At 39.7% G+C, this 12,333-nt stretch overlaps 1 protein-coding gene across 1 annotated transcript in view; it reads left to right on the forward strand.

Annotated features, from left to right (window-relative positions):
• Positions 1–9,344, forward strand: part of LOC133979256 (transmembrane protein 132D) — a 28,437-nt gene extending 19,093 nt beyond the window's left edge. Inside the window, exons 5-9 of the mRNA XM_062417750.1 lie at positions 1,651–1,794; positions 6,770–6,975; positions 7,249–7,513; positions 7,729–7,920; positions 8,010–9,344. Coding sequence (XP_062273734.1) covers positions 1,651–1,794; positions 6,770–6,975; positions 7,249–7,513; positions 7,729–7,920; positions 8,010–9,344 — 2,142 coding nt within the window. The remainder of the gene's footprint in view (positions 1–1,650; positions 1,795–6,769; positions 6,976–7,248; positions 7,514–7,728; positions 7,921–8,009) is intronic.
• The last annotated feature ends 2,989 nt before the right edge of the window (positions 9,345–12,333 follow it).

Raw genomic sequence — 12,333 nt, forward strand, 5'->3', positions numbered from 1 at the left:
AATATAATATTAATATCATAAAATGCACTTTGCTCTGATCCATTCCTGTCTGGTTTGCATACACAGACGGCTGGATATGCTTTGGATTGTTTAGTAAATGGGTTCTATTTTGAGAAGTGACCTTGTGTTGTTGACTGTCAGTTAGCTGATGTCTCTCTTATGTGTTGTACTGCTCTGTTCTGTCGTGCAATAATGTGGTCATCCTCTCCTCCTAACAGCTGCTTCATTTGCTTCTATTTTGGTGCTGCGCCTCTTTATCATGCTACCTCTATAATTAATCCATGATATAATATCCGCTACTAAACATGGAACATTACACAAGCGTTTACATCACTTTGAATTGTAATATGGAATCTGATTTATCTGTCACCTGGGACAATGACCTATTAGGATACCATTATATGCAGGAATGACTGGTTTATACTGTACGATAATAAACGCAAACTGTTTTGTGGAAACAAACTTTTTGAGTCATTTGAGCATTTGTTTGCTCTCATATTATGTAAGTAATATCTAATTTATACATTTAAACATTTACAATAATTATATCATATCATACCTGCTTTAGTTAGACTTTTGGGCATATTTCACAGTGCTGTCTGAATTTCCGTCATAATGGTGCTGGAGTGTATGAAGTCATGAGGATATGCTATCCTGATTTCTGAATTTGACATGGTTCATCTCTCTTGTGGATTACAAGCTGACCTCAGGCTGAGGGCCAAACACGAGGAGATTTGATGGTTGGCTCGAAGGGACATTAGCGCTGACTGATCACTCTTAGCCTTGCTCTCTGAACTTCAACTAGTGCTGCTGCTCGATACTCCTATGTAAGGCTGAAAGCCTCCCTGACACAGTCTTCAGATCTGTGTTTTTTAACTACATTGCAATGGCAGTGAAGGAAAGAAATTATGTTGAGTTATTTCTGCCTCATTTAAACCAGTTTTACAGTCAAGGGACACATATCCATCTGCTTCATTTTCATACTCTGAGTGGCCAAGTGTCTCTTTACATTTGATTTAACTGATCCTTCACAGATCTTGACTGGGCTGCGCTTCACTGCTTTCATACTAATTTACACACACACACATACACACACACACATACACACGTTATTCGATTATTTCAACTTCATTTAAAACAGTGTGTTTTCACAGAAGAGGGACAAATATCCATCTGCTTCAATTTCATGCTCCATGGATGCACACATATGCACAGTGACAGAGATTTTTACTACCACTTGTACTTCAATGTAATAACAGTATTCAATAATAATTCATTCAAAGAAAACACCTCACCATAACACTGATACATGTACACTGAAACAGGAAACCTAATCTAATCATGCACTGAGCGTTGAAGAACAGGCTGTAATGTAAATTTCTAGGCGTTACTCTGAGTTTTATCCACAGCTCTGGTTATTTGTCCATGTTTGAAGTGATATGGAATTGCTCAGGGGGACAGCTCTGTGCCAAAAGCCTAGCCCCCATCTTCTCTACCTTCCTACTCCACTTGCATCAAATAGTGTTCCTATTCCAAAAACCTCGTCTGGTAATTTCCCCCACATGAAAACACCTGCCTAATGTCTGAAATGTAAAATTAAACCATTTGTTATTTGTACATTATGACAGATTTTTCCTGGTATCTCTGCAGGACACAGAGATCCTTAACACAGCTGTACTGACTGGAAAGAAGGTGGTGATGCCTGTGAGGACAGTCGCTGTGGAGGAAGATGGTTTAGTGACTGATGTCTCTGACTACACAGACTGTAGCTCCACTGATGAGGATGTCCTCAAGGTATGATTTATTCCTCCTCCCCTTTCTCACATACTTTAACGGGGACATTCACACATTCCAAGAACAAAGGTTGTATTGTGGCGCTAATGGAATCTTAAAGACTGTTTCAGAAAGACACAATGATAAAGAAAAGGTAAAAGGTGAAATTGCTCTGAACATTTTTTTTTAAATCTACAAAGTATTTTTTAATTCAGCCTCAATCACATTCACTAAAGAAGTATTGTCTAAAAACCGTTCCGTTATTAGTAGTTATTTGATGGTTTTAGCAGCAATAAGTTCAGGAATGTGAGATGTTTGCCTGCTCTGAGGCTAATTTTCTTGAGGTTGTTTTCATATGTGATGGAAAGGACAACAGTGGACAAATAAGTTTAACAAAAGTCGCCTTTGTTCCCTGTCTCTCTTCCACATGGTAAAACAAACTATTAGTTGGAATCCAACAACATCACCCATCAATCATGCTGACAATGAACAGCCACTGAGCTAAATCGTCCACCACAAATGACCTCACAGTCTACCACTGTGCTCCCATCCCGTGACTTGTCCCGCTTATCCTGTGAACCTAAGCACGACTGACTGCCAAAAGCCGGCTTTGTTTACTGATGAAATTGAAAGTCAGGCCCCTGGCCCCAAAGGTCAGAGGCTGTGAATGTATTTACTCAAGGGTAAAGTGGCGTTGTAAACAAAGAATAAAGACATGCAGTAGACTCAAGCTCCTTAATACGATTTTGTTCTTTTACTTTTGCTGGTTAAATATGTCCCAAAGCAGGTTTAGCAAACAACAGGGGCCACATGCAAATGATGTAAATGCACAAAAACCATGCATACACCATTTCCTGCACATAAGCTGGTATTTATAAAAACATGATGGGCCTCATTCATCAACTATTCTTAAGAAGAAAGTTCTTCTTAAAACCCACTCACGCCCATTTCATTAAGATTCTGACATTCACCAGTGATTTCTGATTTGGTATTTAAGAACAGAATAATATGCACACTCAATATTATTATTATTTAATTAATTTACAAGGCATTATGGTCTTTTAAAACAAATAAACAAAAATAATAGGAAATAAGATAAGTCTTTATTAGTTCCACAATGGGGAAATTTAAAGCGTTACAGCAGCAAAAGTGGATAGCAAAAATAGAAGAGCATCAATAAAAAAAATAAAGAACAATTATTTAATCTCAAGGAACAAAACATCACTTAAAAATCAATTAGGTTTCACTTCATATTATTATATTATTATTTGTATTGATTTCTTCAAGTGGCCAGTGTTGAGGCTGTCTGTGAAAGCGTTTGGGCCATTCTCTCTTGGTTGAGATCAGACGTGGGGCAGTTGAATGGGACCTGGGTGAACACATGGAAGTATTGCTGCAGGAAGGTATTAGCCACCAGAGGTGCCAGGTTCCGCCTCAGCAGGAGATCATCTGTAAATGAATGATAAAAATCAAACCATTGTAGTGAACCTTTTTAGTGAAGCCCTATTTTTTGGGCTTTCAATTATGCAATTTTGGTCTACTGAAAAGGCAGAGAAAAATAATCACCTGCTTTTAGGTTTTAGACACTGGTGTTATGTTAAATATGTCACATGTTCCATAGTTTCACAGCTATAGCTTTAAGATAAAATGTACACACACATTGTATTAATTCTGAAAAAAATGCCAAAAACAACAGCTTACCTTCTGATTCCGAGATAGGAGATAGACTAAGAGATTAAACTACTGACATGGGGCTCAACTCTGTGTCCAAATGCTCAGTTGATGGCACACAAGAGTGCTGTCTCTACAATGGCCCATATGTGCTGGTTCTGCTCAGATAACTCTCCAGAGCTCAGTGTCTCTCTTCTGTGTTTGGCAATATTTTGGCCTCAGATTTAAGATCAAACCATTTTTTAAAACTTCATCAGTTGTTCACCCCTCGATGAATGCAGTGTTCACTGAAAGAGTAATAGCATCCCATACTTTTTTTTCCTAAAAGCTCGTTTGGTGTTAACTTCCTGCAGCAGTACCTCCACTATTGCAGGTTTTTCAGGTATGCCCTGTGCTCCACCCTTTTTAGACTTCCCTATGGGCATTCTTGACTTCTTTTCCATTTCTGTGTGTGCATATGGCCCTGCAGTCTCATGCCCCTTGATGGAGATTGGTGGGGCATTTACCTATGCTAATTAGGATCCCCTGACACGCATGTTCAACTTAAGAGGACAATGGGATTCATCATTAGGCTATAAGAACACATGAAAACAGTTCTGCGGTTAAATCTGACTTTTCTTAAGACCTTTCTTAAGAACAAATTTAGGACCAATACATGCACCTCATGCATTCTTTAGACCATGCATACACATATTTTTCTAAAGCAATTTGAGGGTGATGTGATGAAGTGGAGACGAAATCTTTTAGTAAAACATTGTTTGTTTATGTTAATAACCAGCTAAACTGACAGTGATTTATGAGCCCTACAAACTGATCATTGATTTCATTTCTGAGATATCACTGCAGAGGATGGTTTACTGTAAAAACAGCCGTGAATAATGGTTGTGCATAATGACGTGTTCTGGATGTTGCAGAACCTCACCGGTGCAACACAATCGGTGAAACTGACACTTCATCTTCCCTGTTTGTTTCACTGACGTGTAAAGACTGGTGGAGCAGGCTGTGAACTGATATGAAAACAGCTGGTGAAGGGCATTTCTTCATTCATTTATGACTAATGTGGGAGCGGAAGTGGCTTGTGCACCTGGGCCAGTTCCTCAATGCTGTAGATTTATAGAAACAGAAAACAGAATCATACGTTTGCACATTTTTAGGAATCTGACGAAAAGAATGCGTATGCATATTTCTGTCCTTTTCTCTATGCACAATTTTAGTCATGAATCTACAGTTTTATTCATGTGGTCCCAGATGTCTCAGCTATTAAATGTAGTAGTTTGTTCAGATGGGATTCACAGTACATTATATACAGTAAGTGCACATGTATTAAGTGCAGATGAGTGTCAATTGTAAGAAAAGCAGGATTATGTGAGGATGTCAAGAGGCCGGATGTGGACTAAATCATTCTCTTCACCCTGTAATGTAGCCATCTTTGCTGTTGTTCTAAGCTTACTGTCGCTCTCAGTGTATTTGCTGACCAGATAGCAGCTTCAGTCACAAATATTCCCTTTAATCTTCTTAGTCTAACAGCTTGACTCAGATATCTTTTCTCTTCTGGTATGCCTGAAGAGTATCAAATCTGCTTGTGATAGATGGGAAGGATTTATCTAGAATGGGCAGCTCATGTGACAAAACAAAGCAAAACAAAGTCTAATCTGCAGTGATGGAAAGGTTTTTCCAATGTGCATAAATGATGGAGAGACTTAGAATGAGCACTGGCACTATGTTTGTCAGCTCGGGATTGAAGGATTGACACTTGAATTCTTAAAAAAAAGGGACATATTGCACATAGATGTCTACTTGGTTGATTAATCAGGGCATTTACGGTGTGGCATAGCAATATGTTGATAAGTATATATAAGTTGATTAAGTTATTTATATCAAGCCTCAACTCAGCGTAACACTTGAACTTCATTTGCCCCTCTGCAATAGATATATTCCCTCTGCATACTGATTATAATTATTATGGAACTTGTTTTATTTGCGCAGGAAACTCCAGCCACAACATTCAGTGAAGTCTGCATTTCAGCATTTTAAAATGTCTGCCTGTCTTAAAATACTCTTCCCACTGATGAAAGTGAAATCCTATTTTAAATAAATATCTATTTTGACACCAAAAACACAGGCATATTCTTGGCTACAGAATGAGATTTGTGACTAAGAAGAGTGGGCGGATGGCACATAAAAATGGCATTCCCTTTTAACTAATGCTTCAGAATATTATTTGAACATGGCTCATGCAAGTTCAGTGTAAGCACAGAGATCTAAAAAAAGAAGAAATGAGCACAGTGTCTTAGATCATGGATGACTGGTTGACTGCCTTCACACTGAATTAAAATCTGAGAATTCTGCCCTTGTCTATTGTTCCATGCTTGCATTAGAAATTTTCCATAACAACTGTTCAAGGGCTCCAGTGCCACATTTTGTAAATCTGCTGTTTGGAAATCAAGCATAAGATTATTCGTGGAGAATAGGTCAGTGCATCACAGTTAGCTGCAAGGATGACACATAGTGATGTGGTTTATCAAAAGCTTAAGCTCTGGTCATGAGTGCAGGATGACTGACGCTCAGATGCAATGATGACACAAGATCCTCTCAAAAATAGCGTGTCCCTGTGACAGCACATCCTCTAGCTAACTGCCAGGTCCACGCAAATAAGAGCACAAATCTATTTGCTATTTGTATTCCTCCTTAGGCTATCTGTGAAAGTCACATTTTTTCTTCCTCTTTAATGTGCACTTTCAGCGGCTGGTGACTGAATTTCAATGTTGTTTTAATTATCCAATTTGTGTAAAGCAGGGGCTGTTGAGAGGAACAATGAGAGTTCCTAACTCATGTCTCAAAATATCCATGACATCTTTCAGCAGTCGCCTAAACTTTCCAAGGTCACCTTTGAAATTATGGTGTAATGAATGCACTTGGCTGTGAAGGACTGATGTTCAGATCAGCACCACATGATTTTTTGATTCACATAAAATTGCAATGCTGCCTCTTTGTAAAGCTTTGGACCGGTGATCATCGCAGTAGTTTATTACAGTTAGCTGACATTACTATGGTAACACATGCAGTGTAAAACTGCTGCAAGGCCATTTGTTGTTGTATAAATGGCCTATTTGTTAAAATGGACTTTTATGAGAGTATTTGATAATTTTTTGCCATTGGATGGACAAGTAACATCTCCTTCACTGACAATAATCTCAGTCTGACTTTGATATAGATTGTTTACACAAGCGTACTTACACAATTCTTTGATACTATCAGGGAAATTAAAATGATAAGATATTCACATTCTGATTCATTGTTATTCCATTTATTTCTTCCCATCCAGGTGTCAGACAGATGCGACTATGTTTTCTTAAATGGCAAGGAGACAAAAGGCAAAGTGAAGATAATGGTGAACTTTACCTACAGCTACCTGAGTGCTCAACTCGAACTGAACGTGTGGATGCCCCGTCTCCCCCTCCAGATTGAGGTGTCAGACATGGAGCTGAGCCAGATCAAAAGTTGGAGGGTGCCTATACTAACATCCAAGAGGTGGGACACCCAAATAACCATTTGTTTAAAATAAAAAACCTCCTTATTTGGTTTACAGATGGGATTTCTAGACGCATCCTTTAGCCCATACAAATTCAAATCATATCTCTCCAAGGGTTTAGGGTTTTGATTCCATTACATAATGTACTGCAATATCACAATGTGATCCAATCAAGCAAAGAGACAGGGCTGAGTGATTGGAGTATAGCAGGTCAAAGCATTTACCGTGTGACAGGTGTGACCTGTATGTGTGTTTTTCTGCTCATGTCCCAGACCTGGCTGGAACAGTGAAGAAGATGACAGGAAGGGGAAGGGCTGCATGCTGCAATTTCAGCACGCTTTGGTGCGGGTGCTAACACACTTCATGGCGGAGCAAGCAGACCCTCGGGACCCCAAAGTCTATTTCCTAGGCTCTGATTGGCAGGTGGATGTCACAAGGCTGGTTCGATACTTCATGAAGGTGGAAGATCCCCGTGTGGCAAGGATACAGGCAGGAAGGGTACTATCAGGACGAGATCTTGGGAGCACCAGCATTCAGGTAACCAAACTAAATTACTGCTTTGTTTAGCCTTTGCCCCAATAGCTGTGATGATTCAATACCATGCTCAGACAGCAAGAAGCAGCTAGTTAGAGACTGGACTGGGTGGGATGGTTTCCTTTATGAGTAGATGGATTTAGAACTTGAACCTGACAAGGAGATTACGTCTGAGGCACCCCAGTTAGTTTACTTCTTCTGATATTGTTCTGTGACAGGTGTTTTCTCCACTTTCTGACACAATTCTGGCTAAGACAACTATCAAAGTTGTGGATGACAAAGTGACCATCACAGAGTTGGGGGTTCAGCTGGTTACGGGCCTCTCCATGACCCTGCAGCTCAGTGCAGGAAGCAACAGGGCTGTTCTAGCAACCACAACCACACAGGAGGTTCTGCAAAGCCCCAAACAGGTAACAATCTTAATCTATTGAAATGTCCCAAAAATAAAATTAAGGTTCAAGACACAATTAGAAATTTCTTTGATTTTCTGTCCCATCAGGAAGCGTTGGTCAGTACCTGGGTCCAGTTCAGTGACGGCAGCCAGACACCACTTGACATTTATGATCCAGCTTATTACCGTGTGACAGTGACATCTTTGGATGAGGGGGTGGTGTCAGTGCAAGGCACACCTCCGACTGTAGTGGCAGAGGGAGAGGGCGAAGGAGTTTTGGTGAAAGTAGAAATGTCCATCTGTGAGGCCTGCCAGAAGTCCAAACGCAAAAGCACTGTGGCTGTGGGCAACGGCAGCCTCAAGGTCAAGTTTCAGTTGAACAGCCGGCAGTCAAACAGCACTACCAGCGGTATCAACAGCAGCACTGTTGGCACCGGAAGCAATAAGGACAAAGGCAGTGACTATGGGAATGACGGAGAGGTGGACAGCAAGAGGAAGCAGAGGAAGCCATCCCAGGATACTCCACCACGTAGCCCAACCTCAGAAAGAGAGGACAGCGCCATGCAGAAGATCACAACTACAATCAAATCCACAGAAAGAACCTTCATAACCAGCGGCAGCCTCGGGGGAGTGGGTAAGACGAGCAATTCCGGAAATCCCAGCAGTCCTACCAGCGTGGTCAATATCAGTGTAATGAGTAGCCCAAGTGACAGCAACAAAGCGTATGGCTCAAACAATATGATAGTGGAGGATATGAGCAGCGTTAGCTTCACGAGTACTGTGAAGGCCCCTGGTAACCTGGTAAACTACAACAACTTCCCCACCAAGGTTGAGGTTCCTGGAGAGGAAACAGTGGACATAGAGATTGGTGGTGAGGAAATGTTGGCCAACAGGCCTCTCACAGACTTAGAGATTGGCATGTACGCTCTGTTGGGGGTCTTCTGCCTGGCCATCCTGGTGTTTTTAGTAAACTGTATCTCATATGTTATTAAGTTCAGACATAAGAAGCCTCCTTCTCATGGACAGGAGCCCACAGGGCACAGGCATGACTGGGTGTGGCTAGGAACAGATGCTGAGCTGGTGATGAGTGTGCCAGGCAGCCCTGTCCAGCAAGACTCCCAGACTACAACCACCGTGATTGACATTGGGCCTGATAAAACTGCATCTCTGTCCAGAAGGCCAAGTTGCCTAGCCTCTGTTACAGACTCTCCCCTTAGCTGTGTGGGGTCCCTTAGGAGCAAAACTATGCACACCGAGTCCCTCCACTCACCCACCAGTAAGAGAAAGAGAGTCCAGTTCACCACCTTTTCCACACTGGAGCGCCAGCATTCACCACATCTCCCTCCCAGGGAGAACGGCCATGGCATCCACTGGGTTGGGAAAGAGGACAGCTGTGAGGAGGAACCCCAAGTGCCCAACACAGAGCCTGGGGAACACTTATAATACAGAACCTGATCAGACCTCACATTACAGTAAATGTGGCTTTGATCACCTCAATGCCTTTGTTAACTCCAATAACTATCAAGAATATGTGATTTTCAAAATCACCCTCCATCATATTCCATTACCTATCAAGGCCTTTTAAATGTATATGTACTGTATATTATTGTTAATACTGGAGAGTGAATATGTGTGGAAATATTTCAGATGGTTGATCAGATGGACTCTTCTTTTCACAACGTTTAAAGCCAGCAAATGCTGATGCTGCATGTGGATACTTCTCTAAATTTTTGCACTCACTTGCTGGTATACACAGTTCAAGACACAATTTAAAGGTATAGAATGAACAATTTAGTGGCATCTAGCAGAAGGGACTTGGCAGAAATGGAATATAATATTCATTTGTATATAATTACCTGAAAATAAGAATCGTTGAGCTTAGAACGAGCCCTTTATATCTATATAGGGAGAGAGTCCTCTTCAATGAAGCCTGTCATGTTTCTACAGTAGCCAGGAATGGACTGACTGAGGCCCGGGTGAGGGGTGTGGGGTGTTGGGGCAACCTCACCTCTAGATGCCACTAAATTATACACACTGCTCCTTTAGTATCCAAAAGTACATATTACAGTATTACAATTGCCAGTTGTATTACAGAACTCAATTTGACAGATGTGGGTTTGACCAAAATGTGGCTTTGATTAAAGATAATGATGTATGTAAGAATGTATGTTGTTCTATTATGCAATATCCAAGACCTTTTCTTTGTCAATTTAAGTTGGTCTTATTTGGTTAAAACCCAAAGGGCTAGAATCCTAGTGTTTTTGTTGTGATTATTATATTTTTTTTCCGCTAAAGGTTTTGGAGGCTCAGCAACCATAAACCCAAAACCAACCAAATCCAGTAGGTGGGTTACTATGACCCCCACTACTCAGGCATCAATAATCTCCAATATCAGCTGGATGGTGGCACTATATCAAACAAACTTTGTTCTTTTTTCCTGGATTCTGTGGGTCCAGACAAATATATTGATATAAGCCAGGCCACCGTGTGCCTGGATAGATTTTCCACCATTTTGAATTTTGTACATATCTGTTTTTATGAAATCATCATCAAATTTGGCTCACTATACTGCTTTGGGGGACTGACATGGACAATTCCTCTATAAATGACCAGCATTGGCCCAAAAACATGGCTGCCAACCTTGAAAAAAGCTTTGCAAAATGCAAGATTATAAGGAAATTAAACATAACTCAATTCATTGTTTGTTTTTAAATGTTCATTGAGTACACCTGGTGAAGCATATTGTGCAAATACAAAAAGGTTGAATGGATTTGTATGAAGTTCAGTTTGCACGATTTTGGGTCTTGACTCAGCCAATGCATAAAATTTGGTCATGACTGATTAACGTGGGCGTTTGCAACCAATCAAAATTTTCGAGACAGTTTTGCATTCCAAATTCTAAATTAAATTAATAAATAAATCACACATATGTCCTACAAGGCTAAAACATTTTCAGCAAATCCACTGATGTGTGACAAAAGTTTGCCTCACTGCATCCTATGGTCAATTCAGAAGTCAGTCACTATATTTTTCAAAATACGCAAAATCAATTAACATCTATATCTCCACAAGTCTTCCCTCAAATACCACCAAAATTAACACAGACATTCTCTAGATGGTAGATATCAAGTGTGTCAAATCTTGTTAAGCTTGTTCAAATGGTGAGTCTGCAGTGATAGTCCATATATTGCTGTAATTCGTACTGGATGCACATTTTCTTTCTTGTTCAGTGTTGGATCAAATGTCACCAAAAATATCTGACAATACACCCGAAAAAAGCAGAATGGTGTGTGATTTTTTTTCAGACTTTTTTTTATTAGCATTTTGACTGTTTTAAGCGTTTTAAGTTTAAACAGACAAAAATACCCCAGTCTGACACATTTGATTTCATTGCCCCAAGTTGTATAAGGTGTGTGGAACCATGTCCTCCCAGTGGTGCAATCAGTAAGTCACCTTCTCTGGGGATACAAAGGGTTCTGGTTTGAGTCCCAGGGTGTCCAATTTATACTTGCCAAACGTGGCAATTTATGAAAGTGGCATGTTTTCAAATTCCTCTGAAGGTCATATTAAGTCAAAGACTATCTTTTGTGCTTGGTCATTTGATTTTTTTAATTTATTTTTTGTCAATCTTATATCTCATATCTGATTTGAATAATCTAATAATAATTATAGGCAAATACTATATATTAATACACCAAAGTGGAAATGCCCCCAAAACACATATACTTTGTTTCATGACAGATTTTGTAAGATATTAAATTACAAATAATGGGGTATTACAAATACATTTAATTTGTTGAATATATAATTTTCCTGCCTACATTGTAAAGATGAAAAGTGTGTGATTGCTCTTGCTCCTGCTTTTAACAGAGTCTAACTAGCTAAAATGACTTTGCTTGGCTTTGTGAAGTCTGAAACACACTGATTGCTGCTTGTGGCCTAAATTTTGGCTGATTTAACTGCTTCCTACTGTTGAGCGCCAAATTTTTTTAACCCGCCAATCATCGCTTGTGGCTATTGTTCTCTTTAGATTTTCTTTTTCATTAAATACATAATGATCTTGAGTATTGCCTTTCACTTGACACCTATCATATATAACCATCAGTTTTTTGAAGAGCCATATGAAAAATTGCAAAATTGACTAGTATAATTTCTAACACAATTACAACATCAATTATTAAGGAAGTATCTCAGCTCCTATGTGAAAAACTTTGTTTCATTAACAAATGAAGTTGCACATCACTAAAACTGTCTTAGTCAAACTGTCCAAACCCTTTGTATTTACATTCACTTAGCGTTGCATCTACATTTTGTATATTTTTATATTTCTACAGAAGCTTTCAAAAATGTGGCACGGTGAAAAACAATCATGTTTTTCTAACCAGCCTGTGCCCCAGTTTGTGGCAAAAATCAACCTTTGTGACAGCAAATT

Source organism: Scomber scombrus, chromosome 4 (assembly GCF_963691925.1).
Source record: "Scomber scombrus chromosome 4, fScoSco1.1, whole genome shotgun sequence".
Classification (NCBI taxonomy): Eukaryota; Metazoa; Chordata; class Actinopteri; order Scombriformes; family Scombridae; genus Scomber; species Scomber scombrus.